General features: G+C 45.6%; 1 protein-coding gene across 3 annotated transcripts; it reads left to right on the forward strand.

Moving 5' to 3' along the window:
* The first annotated feature begins 1830 nt into the window (after positions 1 to 1830).
* Positions 1831 to 19054, forward strand: PTPN18 (protein tyrosine phosphatase non-receptor type 18). Of its 3 annotated transcripts, none has more exons than XM_082396135.1 (15): positions 1831 to 1977; positions 4093 to 4201; positions 4455 to 4657; positions 4737 to 4832; positions 4946 to 4984; positions 14849 to 14917; positions 15662 to 15724; positions 15946 to 16088; positions 16478 to 16544; positions 16623 to 16700; positions 16793 to 16882; positions 17141 to 17229; positions 17899 to 18107; positions 18547 to 18621; positions 18847 to 19054. In XM_082396135.1, the coding sequence occupies exons 1-15, from the start codon at positions 1885 to 1887 to the stop codon at positions 18912 to 18914; spliced, it is 1491 nt and encodes a 496-aa protein (XP_082252261.1). In that variant the 5' UTR covers positions 1831 to 1884; the 3' UTR covers positions 18915 to 19054. The 3 variants fall into 3 exon arrangements, with proteins under 3 accessions (XP_082252261.1, XP_082252259.1, XP_082252260.1); XM_082396133.1 differs by having other exon boundaries at positions 4581 to 4657; XM_082396134.1 differs by lacking the exons at positions 4093 to 4201; positions 4455 to 4657; positions 4737 to 4832; positions 4946 to 4984.
* Positions 19055 to 20044: the final 990 nt, after the last annotated feature.

The following is a 20044-nucleotide window of genomic DNA, read 5'->3' on the forward strand; positions in this document are numbered from 1 at the left end:
TAGGTGATACGGATGGCTCACTGACCCTCAATGTTACCTCTGCTCCCCAGGTAGCACTGGTTTCCAGTGATCATTGACATCCAATGACATTCACTACCAGCAGGGTCCATAAAGCCCTTTCTTGATCCCACAGTGGCTGTTCCCCCTTTACTCTGGTATCCACTATACCCAAATGACTGCCATTCGTATCCATGATTACTCAGGGACTCAAACGTCTCTGTGACTCCTCCAGTGGGCCTCCATATTTTCTCAAAGTTCATTGATACTTCTGTATCCTGCCACCCTGAGTCTCCAACAACCCATGACCAAGAAATCTCAGTGATTCCACTGACATTCACTATTGAGCTCTGGTTAGGGGTCCTCAATGAACTTCCCTGACTCTTTTGACCCCTCAATTATTTAGTAAACTAACATTCCAAGTCCCAATGGCTCCTCAGTTACTTTCAGCCTCTCACTGACCTCCCCGTGACCGCCATTGACATCTGACAGTCTCCATGAACATCCAAGGAACTCTCACTGGCCTCCAATGAATTCACTATCAATGTCCATCCTCAGTGATCACTGCTGACCACCTTTGAACTCTCAAAGATGACAGTGATAAACACTGAGTCAACAGTGACACCTACTGATCCCTCAATCAGTGAAACATCCCCACTAACTGGCTTTTTGACCTCTCAGTCACTTAAACTGGGGTCAGCAACCCACAGCCTGCAGGACACACACACACAAATCGTGACACATGAAATTAAAATTTCAAGTCCACAAAGTTTGGGACACAGCCATGCTCATTCCTTTACATGTTGCCTATGGTTGCTTTCACCCTGCATGGCGGAATTGAGTAGCTGGGACAAGGACCAGAGACCCAAGCCCTTTAAGAAACAGTTTGCCTGTTCTTGACTTAACACTGATGAATTAGGTCCACACTCCTCACCCCCAAGGTGAAGGATGGGCTAGCCCATCTACACCGGCCAATCCTTGGCAGGGGCCGTAGGCTCCTCTCTGCTCTCTCGAGCCTCCCCTTGGTGGCCCTGGGAGCTGGGACAGCAGCTGTCCTCCAGCCTTCTCCACATTTTTCTGAAGACAAGAGTGTGGGGACGAAAAAAAATAAGCCCCTTAAAAAGCATTGAGAACACCTTGTCCCTGGAACCCACTCCCAGAGCCTCGATTCTCAGTTTCCCAGAAGGTTTATGCGGGTTGAAATCCTCAAATTAGGACTGGATGCTGGCGCCCCCAGTTCATCCTAGCCCGACCCAGAAAGAGAAGGAACCTCAGGAAATAACACGGATTCAGTCTTTCTCACAGCCCAGGTGCCCAGGTGTCATTTTCCCCCGCGGCTACCTCCCTCGGACCCCGCCGAAGCGCAAAGCGCGGGATGGTCCTCACCCGGGGTTCCCCAGGCAGGAGTTGCGACTCGGTCTCGGCGACCGTCTTTACTCACAGCTGCCACGCTACCCCGGCTCAGATCGGGACACAGCCTAGCTCCCAGAAGACAGAGCCGGGGAGACCGGGCGAGGGCGTGCAGCCATCCGCCCTGCCTGGGCGCGGACCCCGGGTCCAAGAGAGAGGAAGTGGCCATGGGACCGTGCGGACTCAGCCAGCTCGCGCGGAGGCCATAAAAAAGGGAAGAGCCAGGGCAGGATCCACGTCCCTGGCCCAGCCCGGGTGAACCAAGCGCTCAGGCAGCCGCCCCAGTCCGGGAGCCTGTAGGCGAGGCTGGGGCGGGCTCTGAGTGTCATTGGCCGAGGGGAGCGCCCTGTCCGCCGCTGCGCACTTCCATTGGCTGGCGAGATCTGAGGCGTGGCCTCGGCAGCCTCCCACGGAGTCTACACTAGGTGGGAGCGCGGAACGCCACAGGTGGACCGGGCATCGCTGGCCGGCAGCGCCATGAGCCGCAGCTTGGACGCGGCGCGGAGCTTCTTGGAGCAACTGGAGGCACGGGGCGGCCGGGAGGGGGCGGTACTCGCCGGCGAGTTCAGAGTGAGTGGCCGAGTTGGCCGGCCGCGCGCCGCGCTGCGGCTCCTTGCCCTGGACGGTCCAGACGTCTGTTCTCCTGTGCGCCCTGCTGCGCTTTGCCTCTCTCTCTCAGCCTCCAGGGGCGTCTCCTCGCCTCGAGATCTCTCTGTTCTTCTCTCCCCAGCACCTCTCTCTGTCGCAGTCTCTCCCTGTCTGTCTTCACCCTCTGCCAGTAGGGTCCCAGAGGGCGATGTCCACGGCCGGGTCGGGCGGGGCCGCGCAAGCCCTCGGGTCCCTGCGCCCTCGCCGCGCTCCCGGAATCGTCCGGTTGCTGAGCAGGGCGGGCGCTCACCTGCGCTGGACACGCGACGCCCGGCCGCTCCAGGCGACCAGGCAGCCACTCCTGTGGTCCTGGGGAGGAAGGGGCTGTGGAAAGAGGAACCAAGAGGCCCCGCTGCGGCGAGGGTGTGGACGCCGGCTCTACTAGGCGCTGTGGCCTGGGGCGCTCTATCCGGTCCCTCTGGCCTCAGTTTCTCCTTGGGTGAAATGCGGATATTGATGACTCAACTGGCCTGAGGATTAAAATAACCAGTGTGGGTAAAAACCGCTTAGCACATCTTGAGCTCTCACTTTGTAGGCGCCTTTGTCACTAGTTATAAATATTCTAAACTTTACAATGGGGTAGTGCAAGCCGTATGTAAGGAATGCTAAGGCAGCAGCGTCGTAGGCATCGCATCTACATGTACTGAGGTATTTTAAATATAATAACACGGAAACGTGCTATGCAAATATGTAATTACAATATATGGTGACATCTCAAATTTAGAAATAAGTTTGGTAAATATATGTATGTATCTAACAAATGACTATATATATATCATTGAGTACAATGAAAATAGATAACAGAAACATTTATGAAATAATTTGATTAATAAATAGAAAATATATAGTGAATATGTATAAATATGATTGTAAACTATAATTTACACAATAACAACATTAGTTAACTTCTTAAAACAATAGAATACACATAAATACAACATAGAATTATAATTTATCCAATAAACAGTTATTGAAGTTCCTAAGTAATAAAATATGTAATAAATAGGTAAAGGAAGTTTAAGATAAATCTAAATTTACACAAATATAAAAATAAATATAGTATATAAGAAATGCATAATAAATGCAAAATACATAATTTGTTCAATATGAAAATGTACATAATAAATGTAAACATATAATATCCAGGTAGTACATGACATCATGTCCATCCGGGTCTGGGCCCAGTCTAGGACAGTAAGCAGTGCCAGCTGCTGGAGGCCACCCTCCTGCAGGCAGCCTCCTGTACTCGCAGGAGTCTTTGGGCCTCTCTAGGCCTTGGTTTCCTCATCTATATAGTAAAAATATTAATAGTGTTACCCACTGCACCAGTGTGTCCACGAGGACGTAAATGACTTGATGGGCATAAGAACACTTAGAATGGTGGCTTGCACTCATCAGGGGGCTTGGTAGGTGTTACTTATTATCATCATGATTATGAATACTTGATGATGGTAATGCTATTCACTAATTATAATAATGGAACAGTAGTAAAGCACCTATAGTATCTAGTTACATAAGTAATGTTATACATTATAATTCATATGCATTGCATATTGTCTTATATATTGTGTATCACCATGTTTGTTATTTTAAATGCATAATATATTACAATTATTGTTCACAATACAATGTAAGTACATATTGAGTGTACAGGGGGTAGATGCTCAGAGGTCTTAGTTCAATACTCACTCACTGTGCCACTTCCTGGGTGGGACTTTCAGCAAGTCACTCAAACATGTGGTGCCTCAGCTTTCTCACCTGCACGATGGGGATGTCAATAATAGTACCCACTTCGGAGGGACCTTGCAGGTGGTTCAGTGCCCTCACACAGAGCCTGGCACAGAGAAGGCACTCTGAGTCGCTACTATTATGGAATCATAATTAGCAGGCCCTGTGCTATCTGGGCACTGCACTCACCTCTCACAGGCCACGTGCCATGTATCCCTATGAGAGTCTCAGTGTCCCAGGACCCTGACCTGGCTGCTTTCTTGCTCTCTCCTCCCTCCGCCCCGGCTCTTCTTTCTGTCCTCCCACCAGGACATCCGGGCCCGCTCAGCCTCCTGGAAGACAGACAGCGTGTATTCCACTGAGGCCGGCAGTCGACCAGAAAATGTGAGGAAGAACCGCTACAAAGATGTGCTGCCATGTAAGTCGGGGGTGGGGGTGGGGGTGGGGGTGGGGGTGGGGGCCTTCTGGAGGGAGTCGGTGCTGCTCTGCATGCCCGCACCCGGAGGCAGTGCAGGCGTTAGCCCGGTAAGTGGCAGTGCTGGGAGTTCCAAACGGGGTGAGATCCAGGAAGATCTCACTGAGGGAGTAGCATTTGAGCCAAGACCTGTGCCACCACTGGGCTCCCAGAACTCTCCCTCCCAGGGCCTTGCTGTGGCTGCATTTCTCCCCAGCAGTCTGCAAGTGCACCTCGATGGGATCCCTGCTCGGTATGCCGCCCCCTGCTGGCTTTCATCCGGGAGGCCGTCAAGGCCCCTGTCACCCACAAACTCCACGTTTCTCACCTCTCCCGCTGGCAGACGATCAGACACGAGTGATCCTTTCCCTGCTCCAGGAAGAGGGACATGGAGACTACATCAATGGCAACTTCATCAGGGTCAGGCTGGGCGTTAAGGAAGGGGCAGAGGTGGTGGAGGTGACAGCGGGATCTCCACAGTGAACTTAGCCTTTACCAGGGCACAGATGGAAGCCAGGCCTACATCGCCACGCAAGGACCCCTGCCTCACACCTTGCTAGACTTCTGGCGCCTGATCTGGGAGTTTGGGGTCAAGGTCAGCTTTGGGGGAGGGTGAGGTATGGCCAACATTCTGGGTCCTCCCTTGGCCCTGATAACCACACCCCCTAAACCAAATCTCCTCCCTTTCCCCTTACCCCTCTTGTCTAGGTGATCCTGATGGCCTGTCAGGAGATGGAAAATGGGCGGGTAGGTGTCCTCAGCCCCTAGAATGCATATCCTTGTGCAGAGAGGAGACAGGAGAAACCTTGCTAGCTCTTCCCTGACGCCATGACTCAATGGCCCAGTTCTTGGAGCGACTCTCACTGTACCTCTGCCAAGCCCACTTTATCTTTAATTTTTTTGTTATCTTTTTCCTTTTATTCGTGGGGCTCAACCCCTCTCCTGCTGGTCTTCCCGCCCCATTCCATACCATAGACCATAAGGCCCTATAACTGTGACTTCCCCAGTACAGCTCTGATCTCTCTTTCCACCTTTCTCCCCCTTATTCACTCCACTCCAACCACTCTGGCCTTTGTTCTGCCTCGGGTCCTATGCTTTGTTCCCACTGCCTGGGACATTTTCCCCTTGGCCTGCTCCATCACCACCTTCAGGTCTTGGCTCAAATGCTACTTCCTCAGTGAGATCTTCCTGGATCTCACCCCATTTGGAACTCCCAGCACTCCCACTCTCCTTCCCTTGTCCTACTTTCATTTTTTTCTTCACAGTTCTTACCAACTTCTAACATACAAGATAATCTACAAATGTGTTATGTATATTGTTTATTCTGTCTCCCTGATTAGAAGAAAAGTTCCATGAGGGCAGGGATCTTTGTTTTGCCCATTAGCATAAATTAGTTACTCAAGGAATGCATGTCAACATTGAAGGCACATGGTTTCTGCATCCTGGCGTGCTCCATGGACAGGGCTGGGGGTGGGGCAAGTACTGCCCCGGGATGGCTGGCTGATCATGGAGTCTGTACAATCTGTAGTGATGTACCTTCTTCATTCCTAATTTTGATATTTGGTCGTCTGTCTGTCTCTCTCTCCTACCTTGGTCTGGCAAGAATAAAGACAAGCAAACTTTAGTTGTTGTACTAAATCTGTCCTGCTGCCTGTTTTTGTAAATAAAAATGTATTAGAACATAGCCACACTCATTTGTTTACATAGTGTGTATACCTGCTTTCATGCTACAATGGCCAAGTTCAGTAGTTGCAAGTTAAGTAGATTGTATGGCTCACAAAGTCTAAAATATTTATTATCTGGCCATTTATAGAAAGTTAGCCAGTCTCTGGACTAGAGGTTTATCAATTTTATTATTTTTTCAAAGAAGCAGCTTTGAGTTTTATTCATTTTCTCTATTTTTTTCATTTTTATTTCATTAATTTCTTCCCTTTATCATTTCCTTCCTTCTGGTTTAGGTTTAACTTGCTCTTTTTTTTTTTTTCTAGTTCCTTAAGCTTAGATAATAGATTCGTGATTTTTTTTCACATATAAGTATTTTTAAAAAATATTTATTTATTTTTTGGCTGCATGGGGTCTTAGTTGCGGCATTGGGGATCTTTTTGTTGCGGTGTGTGGGCTCTTAGTTGCGGTGCACGAGTTTCTCTCTAGTTGTGGTGTGCAGGCTCAGTAGTTGCGGTGTGCGGGCTCTGGAGCATGTGGGCTCTGTAGTTGTGGCGCACGGGCTCCAGAGTGTGTGGGCTGTAGTTGTGGCACATAGGCTCTCTAGTTGCAGTATGTGGGCTCTCTAGTTGTGGCACACGGGCTTAGTTGCCCTGTGGCATGTGGGATTTTAGTTCCCCGACCAGGGATCAAACTGGCATCCCCTGCATTGCAAAAAGGATTCTTAACCACTGGACCACCGGGGAAGTCCCCACATATAAGTATTTATTGTCATTCATTTTTCTCTATGCACTGCTCTAGGTACATCTCACAAACTGGTATGTTGTGTCTTTTTTTTCAGTTAGCTCAAAATATTTTCTAATTTCCCTTGTGATTTCTTCTTTGACCAATGGTATTTGACCATGGCTGTGCTTAAGTTCCAAATATTTGGGGACTTTTCCATATATCTTCCTGTTATTAATTTTCAGTTCCATTGTGGTCAAAGAACAACTTTATATGATTCCAAATGTACTGAAACTTGTTTTGTGGCCATGAATGTGATCTACCTTGGTAAATGTTTTGTGTGCCCTTGAAAAGAATGTGTATTCTGCTCTGTTGAGTGGTGTGTTCTATAAATATCAGTTAGGTCAAATTGATTGTGTCTTTTTGAAAGACACTTTAATATCTTTTATATCTTTACTGTATCTTATATATCTTTACTGATTTCTTTTCTCTAAATGTTCCATCAATTGCCAAGAGAGGAGTGTTGAAACCTCCATCTGTTCTGTAACTGTAAATTAGGACAAGTTTCTCAATAGTATTATTCAAATCTTATTATTCTTACCTTTTTTTTTTTTTCTTTTTGGCCATGTGGCATGTGGGATCATAGTTCCCCTGACCAGGGACCGAACCTGTGCCCACTGCACTGGAAGGGTGCCCCCTGCAGTGGAAGGGCAGAGTCTTAACCACTGGACTACCAGGGAAGTCCCTATTCTTCCTTTTTTTCATCTACTTGTCCTATTATTTGCTGAAAAAGGAGTGTTGAAATCTCTAACTCTAATTTTAGATTTTTCTATTTCTCCTTTCAGTTCTGTCAGTTTTTGCTTCAGATATTTTAAAACTCTATAATTGAGTGCTTATACAGTTAGGATTATGTCTTCCTGATGAATCAATCCTGTTTTCAATATGTAATGTCCCTTTTATCTCTGGTAATATCCCTTTCTCCGAAATGTGCTTTGATATTAATATAGCCATTTAAACTTCTTTAGATTAGAGTGTGCATGATATCTCTTTTTTAATTCTTTTACTTTTTATCTGTGTTCATTTTAATTTATTTCATTTTTATTTTATTTTATTTATTTTTTTGGCCGCACTGTGGGGCTTGCAGCCTCATAGTTCCCTGACCAGGGATTGAACCCATGCCCCCTGCAATGGAAGTTCAGAGTCCTAACCACTGGACTTCCAGGGAATTCCCCATTTTTATTTTTAAACTGTGTTTCTTATAGCTGGCATATTGTGGGTACTTACTTTTTTATCCAGTCTGGCAATCTCTGCCTTTAATTGGAGTATTTAGTCTTTAATGTGTCAATAATGTGTCTAAATCTATGATTTTGCTATTTGTTTTGTATTTGTTCCATCTGTTCTTCGTTTCTTCCTTATTTTCTGTCTTCTTTTTTACTGAGAATTTTTATGACTCTGTTTCACAGTCATTATTCACTTATTAGTTATACCTCTTTGTATTATGTGCTTGTGTGCTTAGTGGAATGTGTACCTATCACAGTCTATGTTCAAATAATATTATACCATTTCATGTAAAATGTGAGAACTTTACAATAGCATATTTCAATTTTCTCTTTCCATGCTTCAAGCTATTGTTGCCCTAGGTTTGATTCTAAATTTAAAATATACCACAAAACACACTGCTATTATTTTTCCTACAGATTATCTTTTAAAAAAAAAACAACTTTATTGAGCTACAATTCATCCATCTAAAGTGTGCAATTCAACTGTTGTTAGTATATTCCTGAGTTATACAGTCATTGCCACAGTGAATTTCAGAACCTTTTCATCACCCCATAAAGAAGCCCTGTATCTATTAGCAGTCATGCTGCATTTCCTACCAAACTCCACCCTAGGCAACTACTAATCTATTTTTGGTCTCTGTAGATTTGCCCACTCTGGACTTTTCCTATAACTGGAATCATATGATATGTTGTCTTTCATGACTGGCTTCTTTCACTAAGGTTGTGTTTTAAGGCTGATGTATATTGTAGCATGTATCAATACTTCACCCCTTCTTATTGCTGAATAACATTCCATTGAATGGATCTACCACATTTTATATATCCATTAATCACTTTATAGAATTTGAGCTGTTTCCACTTTTTGGTGATTATGAATATTGCTGCTATAAACATTCATGTGCAAGTTTTTGTGTAGAAGTATGTTTTCATTTCTCTTGGATATATACCTAGAAGTGGAATTGCTGGGTCATATGGTAAACTCTATTTTTAACATTTTGAGGAACTGCCAAACTGTTTTCCACAGTGGCTATATCATTTTACATTTCAACCAGTAATGTATGAAGGTTCCAATTTCTCCACATTCTTACCAACACTTGTTATTGTCTGTCTTTTTCATTAGTGCTATCCTGTTGGATGTGAAGTTGTACTCATTGGGTCTTTTTTTTTTTTCAGTTGTGGTAAAATATACATAACATAAATTTTGCCATTTTAACGATTTCAGGTGTACAATTTAGAAACATTAAGTACACTCACAGTGTTGCAAACCGTTACCACTGTCCGATTCCAGAACTTGTTCATCATCCCAAACAGAAACTCTGTATCCATTTAATAGTTTCTTCCCATTTCCCCTTCCTGCAGCTGTTGGTAGCCTTTATTCTACTTTCTGTCTCTATTAATTTGCCTCTTCTAGGTACCTCATATCAGTGGAGTCACACAATACTTGTTCTTTTGTGTCTGACTTATTTCATTTATCAGGTTTTCAAGGTTCATCCATGTTGTAGAGTGTATCAGAATTTCATTCTTTTTAAGGCTGAATAACATTTCATTGTATGTATATACCACATTTTGTTTATCCATTCACCTGTTGATGGACATTTGGGTTGTTTCTACCTTTTGGTTATTGTGATAGTGCTGCTATGAACATTAGTACATAAGTATCTGTTTTGAGTCCTTGTTTTCAATTCTTTTGGGTAGTAGAATTAATTACTGGATCATATAGCAATTCTGTGTTTAATTTTGTTGTTGTTGTTGTTGTTTTCCACAGTGGCTGGACCACCTTATATTCTCACCAGCAATGCACAAGTGTTCCATTTTTCCATACACTCACCAAGACATGTTATTTTCTGTTTTCACTTTTGTTTTTATTAGCCATCCTAATGGATGGGAAGTGGTATCTCATTGCGGTTTTGGTTTGCATTTGCCTAATGAGGTGGATTTGTGCATTTGGTTTGCATTCACCAAACATCTTTTCATGTGCTTATTTTTCCATTTGTATGTCTTCTTTGGAGAAATATTTGTTTCGGTCCTTTGCCCATTTTTTAATTGGGTTATTTGTCTTTTTATTATTGTGTTGTAAGAATTCTTCTGAATACAAGTCCCTTATCAGTATATGATTTAGGAATATTTTTCCAATTGTGTGGGTGTCTTTTCATTTTCTTTATAGTGTCCTTTGAAGCACAAACACTTTTTAATTTTGAAGACTTCCAATCTATTGTTTTGATGTGCTTTTGATGTTGTATCTAACAAGTCATTGTCTAACCAAAGGTCAAAAAGATTTACTCCTATGTTTTCTTCTAAGTGTTTTATAGTTTTCTCTCTTATGTTTAGGTCTCTGATTCATTTTGAGTTAATTTTTGTATATGGTGTAAGACAGGGGTCCAAATTCATTCTTTTGTTTATAGATATCCAGTTGTCCTAGCACCATTTGTTAAAAAGACTGTGCTTTCCCCATTGAATGGTCTTGGTACTTTGTTGAAAATCAATTGAGTGTACATGTAAAGGTTTATTTCTGGACTCTCAATTCTATTCCATTGATTGACATGTCTATCTTTGTGCCAGTACTACACGGTATTGTAGGTTTGTGGTAAGTTTTGAAATCAGGAAGTGTGAGTCCTCCAAATTTGTTCTTCTTTTTTCAAGATTGTTTTGGCTATTCTGGGTCACTTGCCATGCAGAAAAGAGTTAACATAGCAGGCATAAATGCTTATGCTTAAAAAGAACTTCCTGCAAGGTTGGCTCTTGACTGGAAATTGGATTTCCAATAAGAGTGGCTCACCATGCCTAAACTGTTTATACAAACAACGTGTCTATGTGACAGTAGGTTTATGTGAACACCTGCTTTCCCTCTGGGAGTCTGAAGTTTTGGCACATGCTAGTCAGAGGTGCCTACATACCACATAGAGTCCCCCAGTGAAAACCCTGGGCACTGAATTCCTAAATGTCCCTGTGGACATTTCACATGTGTGGTCACAACTCATTCTGGAGGAATTAAGCACATTCTATGTGACTCCACTGGGAGAAGACACTTGGAAGCTGGCACCCTGTTTCCTGCAGACTTCACCCTGTGTGCCTTCTCCCTTTGCTGTTTTATCCTGTAACCTTTCATTGCGATAAATTGTAGCCACAAGTACAACTCTATGCTGAGTCCTGTGAGTCCTCCTATTGAATCATCAAACCTGAGGGCAGTCTTGGGAATCCACAACACATTTATTAATGTTAACATATTGTTTATATATTAATGTTAAGATCAGCTTGCCCATACCTTCAAAAAGCCTTCTAGGATTTTGATAAGGATTTCATTGAATCTATCAGTTCTGGGGGCGGGGGGGAGGTATTGCAAATAATAGTCTTTTTAATATGAAAATACAGTTGATTTTTCTGTATTGATTTTGTATCCTGCAACCTTGCCGAACTCGCTTATTAGTTCTAATAGTGTGCATGGGTGTGTGTGTGTGTGTGTGTGTGTGTGTTATTCTTTAGGGTTTTCTATATATAATATCATTCTATCTGCAAGTTGACATACTTTTGCTTCTTCCTTTCCAATCTGGGTAACCTCCCTTCCTTTCTTTCTTCTTCCTTCTCTCCCTATCTTTTTTTCTTTTCTTTCCTTTCCTTTCCTTTCCTTTTCTTTTTTCTCTCTCTTGCTTCCTCCCTCCCACCTTCCCTCCTTTCCTTCCTTCATTTCTTTTTTCCTAATTGCACTGCCTACAACTTCCAGTACAAAAAAGTGCAAACATTCTTGTCTTGTTCCTGATCTTAAGCGCAAAACATTCAGTCTTTCACCATTAAGTATTAGGTTAGCTGTAGGTTTTGGTAGATATTTTTTGTTTGTGTTGTTGTTGGTTTTGCTTTTTAAATCAAGATGGGGAATTTCCTTTCTATGTCTAGTTCCTTTCATGTTTTTATCATGAAAAGGTATTGGATTTTGTTCAGATTTTTTTTCTGCATCTATTAAGTGTGTTTTTGTTTTATTTTCTATTATTATGGTATATGATATTGATTGACCTTCATATATTGATTTTCATATATGTGTTCCTGGGATTAATCCCACTTGATCCTCTGTAAAATCTTTTGTTAATATTGTGTTGAGGATTCTTCTGTCTATATTCTTGAGACATTGCTTAGTAGTTTTCTTTCTTGTGATATCTGTCTGGTTTTGGTAGCAGAGTAATACTGGTCTCATAAAATATGTTGGCAAATGTTCCTTCAATTTTTTGGAAAAGTTTGTGAAGGATTGCTATTAATTCCTCCTTTTTTGGTAAAATTCACTAGATTATCTTTTAAAGATGTTAAAAATGAGAAATACCTTTTACATTTAGCTACATATTTACCTTTTTCTTTACTCTTCATCCCTTTGTGTAGGTCTGTATTCCACCTGGTTCCTTTTGTATGAAAAGCTTACTTTAATATTTCTCATAGTGCAGTTTTGCTTGTGATAAAGTCTCTCAGCTTTTGTCTGAAAGTTATTTTTTTTTTAATTTCAGCATTTTTAGGGTGTCACAGCATTGACCTCTGACTTGCAGAGTTTCTGACAAAATTCTGCTGTCATCCTTATTCCTCAGTATGTAATGTGTCTTTTTTATGTGTGATGCTTTTAAGATTTTTTTCTTTATCATTGTTTTTCAGCAATTTGATCATGAGCTACCTTAGTGTGGCTTTCTTTATGATTATTCTCCCTGTGGTTCATTGACCTTCCTGGATCTGTGGGTTCATAGTTTCATCAAATTTGGAAAATTTTCCAGCTATTGTTTATTCAAAAATAGCTTCTATTCTCCCCTCTCCTCTCCTTCTGGACTACAGGTACACATACATTAGGCCACTTGATATATATTTCCACAGGTATCTGATTCTCTGTTAGTTTTTTTCCTCATTTTTTCTCTCTCTTTTTCATTTTGAATAGCTTCTATTTCTATGCCTTTGTGTTCACTGATCTTCTGGTGTCTAATCTGCTATTAGACAGTGAATTCTTTTTCATATTCTTTTCCATTATGGTTTATCACAGGATATTGAATATAGTTCCCTGTGCTATACAGTAGGACCTTGTTGTTTATCCATTCTATATATAATAGTTTGCATTTGCTAATCCCAAACTTCCAATCCATCCCTCCCCACCCCCTTGCCCACAGCAACTACAAGTCTGTTCTGTATCTCTGTGAGTCTGTTTCTGTTTTGTAGATAAGTTCATTTGTGTCATATGTTAGATATTTAGTGATAGCCTATGGTATTCATCTTTCTCTTTCTGACTTACTTCCCTTAGTATGATAATCTCTAGGTCCATCCATGTTGCTGCAAATGGCATTATTTCATTCTTTTTTATGGTTGAGTATATTGTATATATATATCACGTCTTCTTTATCCATTCATCTGTCAATAGACATTTAGGTTGTTTCCATGTCTTTGCTATTTTGAGTAGCGCTGCTATGAACACAGGGGTGCATGTATCTTTTCAAATATAGGTTTGTCCAGATGTATGCCCAGGAGTGGGATTGCTGGATCATATGGTAACTCTATTTTTAGTTTTTTGAGGAACCTCCATACTGTTCTCCATAGTGGCTGCGCCAATTTACATTCCTACCAGCAATGTGGGAGGGTTCCCTTTTCTCCACACCCTCTCCAGCATTTGTTATTTGTAGACTTTTTCATGATGGCCATTCTGACCAGTGTGAGGCGGTACCTCATTGTAGTTTTGATTTGCATTTCTCTAATAATTACTGATGTTGAGCATCTTTTCATGGGTCTTAGACAGTGAATTTTTTATTTCATATATTTTATTTTTCCTCTCTAGAAGTTCCATTTAGGTCTTTTTTATATCTTTTATTTCACTTTCATCCCTTTCGTGGTTTCCTTTTCATCTTTGAACATATTTATAATATTTATAAAGGCTGTTTTAAAGTCTTTGTCTGATTGTTTCCTCATCTCTATTGGGTCTTTTTCTGCTGATTTTTCTCCTGGGTATAGCTCATATTTTCTTGCTTCTTTGTATGTCTAGTAAATTTTTATTGGATGCTCAATATTTTAAATTTTACAAAAGTAAGTTTTGGATTTTGTTACCTTCCTTTAAAAAGTGTTGGACTTTTTCTGGAAGGCAGTTAAGTTACTTTTAGATATTTGATCATTTTAAGGTTTGTTTCTAAGCTTTTTTAGGGCGAGTCTAGAGAATCCTTTATTCTAGAACTAAGTTCATTCTACTTTCAATGTTTGATCCTTCAGGTTCCCTACTGAATGCCCCTTTTAATCACTTAGGTCTCTCCACTGTGGCTGGAGGAAATGTAAATTATTTCTGTCCCACTTGAGCCCTAGGAAGTGTTCATCTTACAGTTCCCTAGCTATTACTCTTTCACGGGAAGTTATTCCTTCCTAGCTTCACGGGGTTTCGTGTCATATGTGCCCAGATTATTATTCAGCTAAAGACTTAAGGGGACCCCTATGCAGACTTCTGGAGTTCTTTGCTTTTGTTTGCATAGTGCTGTTCTCTCAAGACCTCTGCCTTGGCTTCCCCGAGCCAAGATCTCTGGCTCCTCAACTCAGTGGGCTCATCAAACTCTCCACGTTCTGCAGCCTGGTTACTGCCTCTTGGCAGTAAGCTGGGGAGGTCATAAGTTTTGACTCATGTGTTTCCCGTTGTTCAGTGATCACAATCCTGCAAGGCTGTGGACCAGTGTCTGAAAATAGTGGCTCATATATTTTGTCCAGGTTTTTAGTTGCTTACAGAAGGAGAATATTCTGGACTGTCTTCCTCCTGCACAGTCAGAAGCTCACAGCTCCATTGAGTCTGTCTGTGTTTAGTCTGATGAGGTTCTGCCGCCTGGCCTCCTTTGAAGTTTCAGCTGCCTGTGCTTCCACCAGCAACCTGGGCTGTCCCATGCAGGGTGTGCACGTGTTGATCTGAACTCTGAGGCAGACTCCCCCTCTTCACTCTCTGCCCTTTTCTCCTTGCCTTTTGCAGAAAAAGTGTGAGCGTTATTGGGCCCAAGAACAGGAACCACTGCAGATTGGGCTTTTCTGCATCACTCTGGTGAGCTGGGGCAGAGGTGGGAACAGCACTTTATGAAGTCTTGGATGTTGTGGGAGATTTCACAGATGATTCTGAGTGGAAAGCTTTTGGGCTGGGCCTGAAAGGATGAACACTTTTCTCACAGTCCCCCTCACACTGCAGGGAGCTCTCTGGTATTAGCAATGCAAATAGTCAGAACTCATTATACACTGTTTTTGCATTTTAACTACTATCATGGTTATCTCTGTAAATGTTCATGTGCCTGGTTAGGTTCTTAAAATTCTTATTTCCCTTACCATTTCAAAAGAACTCAGGAAAATCTCTCATAAGTCATAAATACAATTGGTATTGAATAAATACAATGAAACTTTTATTTTAGAACAAAAGACATTTCTTTGTTTCACTGTAAATGAGCTTGCTGGATATTTAATCATAGTTCCTCTTTCTCCCCTTTGTGAAATGTTTCCTTCACAAAAGCCATGGGAGATATTCGGGCTAAATGAATTTTTAAAAATATGTTGTTTGTATTTGATTTTTCTTTCTTCTTTTTTTGGGCCATGCTGCATGGCTTGAAGGATCTCAGTTCCCTGACCAGGGATTGAACCCAGGCCACGGCAGTGAAAGCCCAGAATCCTAACCACTAGGCCACCAGGGAACTCCCTGTATTTGATTTTTAATCAGAAATGCTTTGTTTTTTGTAAATATGTCTTTTGGCACCTGTGATCTTTGTTTTCTGCCCTCTTCTCACATGCCCCATATCCACAGACAATGGAGACATGGCTGAATGCAGACATCACGCTCAGGACCCTTCAGGTCACCTTCCAGAAGGTACTGAAAGGGGAGGAGGAGACTCCCACGTAGGGAGAGCTGTTTCCTGTCTCTGTTTTCTCATCTGTAAAATGTGCATTAACAATAGTACCCATCTCTTCAGTTATTATCTGTTGCATTTAAATGGAGGATGTGGAGAACTAGGGCTGACATGTAATAGGGGCTCAATAAATGCTTTTCTTTCTTTTTTCATTCTTTGCCCCTCATTTCCTGTGTTTCAGGAATCCCGCTCTGTGTACCAGCTGCAGTATATGTCCTGGCCAGACAGAGGGGTCCCTAGCAATCCCGACCACATGCTCGCCATGGTGGAGGAAGCCCGGCACCTCCAGGGATCTGGCCCCAGCCCCCTCTGTGTCCACTGCAGGTTCAGGAAAATGGGCTTTATGGGGGTCTGGTGAGACAGAGGGGATGGTGGTGGGGGAGGGGGACAGGGAGGATAGTGCAGGGCTTGGAGCCAGTCTTACAGTCTGAGTGCCTATTTCAAGAAACCTGAGGCCACACTTGCTCAAGTTGCAGCTGAAATGGTATTTATTGAGCACAGACTGTCTGCTAGGGAGTAAGTACACGGTTGATGCTCAACAAATATAAGCAATTAAAAAGGTTTTCCTTTCAAATTATAACCTGGGATTCTGGGAATCAAAAAGTGCTGCAGGGGACACTCCATTAAGGTCCTCACCCCCAGCCCCAAATGCCCCCTTTAAAAGGGGTTGCAGGCAGGCCCTGACCAAGCTCACTCTGATTCTCACTTGTTAGCGCGGGCTGTGGGCGAACAGGTGTCCTGTGCACCGTGGATTATGTGAGACAGTTGCTCCTGACCCAGGTATGAAGAGGGCATACAAGCACAGTGTGGGTCCTGTGCCTAGGAGGTCCTGCTCACGTGCCCATCTCTCTGCCCTAGATGATCCCACCTAACTTCAGCCTCTTCAATGTGGTCCTCGAGATTCGGAGGCAGCGGCCTCTCGCCATACAGACAGAGGTGGGAGCCGGGTCTCCTCGTTCCAAGGACATATCCCTCCTGTTCTGGTCTTCCCTTCTCGATGACCCCTCTTCCTTCCCCCACCCCCTCAGGAGCAGTACAGGTTCCTGTACCACACAGTGGCTCAGATGTTCCTCTCAGCGCTCCAAAGTGCCAGCCCTCGCTACCAGAACCTCAAGGAGGTACCAAGGCCCCCTTCCAATCCTCAGAGACCAGGACCCAGAGTAGAGGTCTATGGCCACCTCCAGCGCAGCATCCAGCCCTTGGACTCCCTCCGGGAGCGGGGACTGATGCACTATGATATCTACCTTTGTCCTCCTCCGTGCTCCCTTATCACTGTCCCCTCTTAAGCTTCCCCCGCAGAGCCCACAGTGACCACCACTAGGAGCCTGGACAGCGTCCTCCGAAGCCTCATGCCTTTCCCTCCTGCCTTTCCCCAGAATTGTGCCCCACTCTACGATGATGCCTTCTCCCTCCGGACTTCCCACACCCTTCCTGCCATAGCCCGCCCATCTGGCGGGGTCCTCAGGTACCCAGCCCCCTCCCCTCAGTCTTCCATTTTCACTTTCTCGTCCTTGGAGGCTGGCCCTTTCCTCACCCTTGAAACACCAGCCCCTTCCTTGCCATTCAGTTCACCAAATATTCACTGGCCCTTTCTCGCAGTTGAGCTCTGGGAACCCTCCCCAAGGTGGTTCTTTAATCCCAGAGATCCCATTGCCTCTGCCCCTCAGGCTAGCTCCCGAGGTTAGTCCTCTCCTGCTTTTTCCACTCATTAATTCAGCAGATATTTTTTGAGGCCGCCCAACTGTAAGGCCTCATGTCGGGTGCGGCAGAGACTTCAGCCCTTGGTCCTTGAGACCAGCCCTCCATTTTGAGACTCTCCCTTCTCTTTAGATGTCACTTCCTCATTCATTTATTCAACAGACAACTACACAGAAATGACCAATCCTCAATACCAATATCTTGCCCCATTCACCTGCCATGCTGGCCCCTTCCTTCCTTCATCCACCCAACCTGCTGGGCGCTAGGGACACACAGACGAGACCCCTTTCCCCAGAGACGCTACCACCTCCACCTCCTCGCTCCGTAACTGCGCGCCGCCTCGGGCGGGAAGGAAGCCGGTGGTTTGCGCGCCGAGCGCGCTGCCCCCTCCCTCCCCAGCCTCGGTGCCGCCGTTTCACTTCCTCCCCACCCGCAGGAGCATCTCGGTGCCCGGGCCCCCGGGCCTCGCCATGGCCGACACGTACGCTGTGGTGCAGAAGCGCGCGGCCCCCGCGGGCACCGGGGCAGGGGCGGGCGCGCGGGCGCGCGGCGCGGAGGAGACGCCCCTCTACAGCCAGGTGACGCCGCGCGCCCGGCGGCCCCAGGCGCACGCGGAGGACGGGCGCGGGACGCTGCCCGGTCGCGGTAAGTCGACGCGGCCCGGCCACGGGGCTGGGGAGGGCTGGCCCCGACCTGCTCCGTCTCCCGACCCCCTGTGGCTGCGGTCTGGAGGGCCTGGAGGCCACGAAGACCCCCACCCCCCTCCACCGAGTCCGGCCCGGTCACGCCCCGGAGGCTGACGTCCTGGCTTCTCCGGCCACGCCTCTGGGACAACCGCCCGTCCTCTGGTCACGCCCGGAAGCGTCCCGGGCCAAACCGCGGTCTCTGGCCCGGCCACCTAGGCTGGGCGGAGGTCTCCGATTTGGTCACGCCCCTGGCCACGCACCCTCCCGCTGGGCCCCGGCGCTCGGCCCCCAGCCTGCCTTCTCTGGTCTGGGAGGATGCGCATTTGCCTCGCAGCGGCTCTCCGGAACTTCGAGGGGCGGCCAGAGCCGATCTGTTAGGGGTGGTTTTCTGCCCGCAGTTCCTGTTGACCAAAGCCCAGCAGGGCCTGGCGCCTACGAGGACGTGGTAGATGGAGCTCAGACTGGTGGGCTAGGTAAGTCAGACAGCCTGGGTCGCTGGGACTCTCTGCAGTTTTAACTGAATCCCAGGCATTTGGGGTTTTGAGATGGTGGCAGGAAAACACAGGCCCTCGGAGACCTGTGGATGTGTCTGCAGCAAACCGTGAGGGCCTGGAGGCTTGGGGGTGACTTTCCACGAGTTGCCTACGTCTCTGCACCTCAGCTTCTCCGTGAGCCCTACGGTGCCCTTCCTTTTCCAGGCTTCAACCTGCGCATTGGAAGGCCTAAAGGACCCCGGGACCCGCCTGCCGAGTGGACCCGCGTGTGAGTGCAGCGCCCTTGCCTGCCTGTTGGGTGCCTGGTCCACATGGGTTCCTGGACTGCTGAGAGCCGTGCTCTACTCTGTGAAGTGTTGGGAATGGGGTTGCTGGGCTGAATCAAAATAAAAGTTTCTCAGTGTGGACAATATGGGGGCTTTGCCTCAGTGATCATAGCGTTCAAGGCGTGAGGCTTGGGGAGGTAGTTGCTTGACGGTGGCTGGTACGGTTACACTGAGCATATTCAAGAATAAATTCAACCCCAAGAGTCTGGGCAGGGCTCCCGGCTGTGAAGGGGAGGATGGACAGATAGGCTTCTGGAGACTGTCCCCTTCACCACTTGAAGGACTGGTTCATCTCAGTACCTGAGCCTCCCTCACTCAGACACTCAGCTTATGACACAGAGAGATGGATGGACCCCCGTTGCCCTCCACCATTCAGACAGATGGAAGCCAGGCATAACAACAGCCAAGCAGACTGATTTCAGACAGACAGGTGAGAAGATCCCCAGATGGGCAGGCAGACAGATGGAATCCCAACCTGGACAGGCAGATAGCAGTTCCCTTAGACAGCCAGACCTTCAGAGGGACAGTCCGTGGGTGGACCTCCAGCCAGAGAGAGTGACCCACCAACAGCCTAACAGACCACCCCATGCAAAAGAGACCACCAAAAAGACAGACCCCCTTCCCCCAGCTAAGCAGCTAGACAGACATCAGCCAGATAAACCCTTGGCTGGACAGACTTCCAGGCAGATGTAAAGAGATCCCCAGCTGAATAGACATAGGTGTCCTGTCAGCTAGACAGACCTCCCAGCTACACAGACCCACCCCCATGTGGGCAGACAGCCTGACGGACCTAGTCACAAAGACTCCCCACTAGCCAACTGGACTCCAGCCAGGCAGATACTAGCCACACAGACCCTTGATTGCACAGACACCCCACCCAGCCAGCCAGACTTCCAACTAGGCAGACAGGTGGGCAGACCCCCCATTTTGGCAGAGAAATTGATATATCTTCTGCTGGGAAGACAGCCAGGTGGACACTCAGGCAGTCAACTGGTCAGATAGGCAGATGGACCCTCATATAGAAAAAGCATCATGAGCCAGACAGATCCTCCACTACCCAGACCATCTGCCAGTTG

The sequence above is a fragment of the Balaenoptera borealis genome (genome assembly GCF_965194805.1).
Source record: "Balaenoptera borealis genome assembly, chromosome: 6".
NCBI lineage: Eukaryota > Metazoa > Chordata > Mammalia > Artiodactyla > Balaenopteridae > Balaenoptera > Balaenoptera borealis.

What these genes read in the sequence shown, in the direction of transcription:
- PTPN18 (XM_082396135.1), top strand. Translation starts at nt 1,885, where the DNA reads ATGAGCCGCAGCTTGGACGCGGCGCGGAGCTTCTTGGAGCAACTGGAG. An exon ending in TTCAGGTCACCTTCCAGAAG is followed by an intron (nt 15,725 to 15,945) that starts GTACTGAAAGGG and finishes CCTGTGTTTCAG; the next exon opens with GAATCCCGCTCTGTGTACCA. An exon ending in CGGGACGCTGCCCGGTCGCG is followed by an intron (nt 18,108 to 18,546) that starts GTAAGTCGACGC and finishes TTCTGCCCGCAG; the next exon opens with TTCCTGTTGACCAAAGCCCA.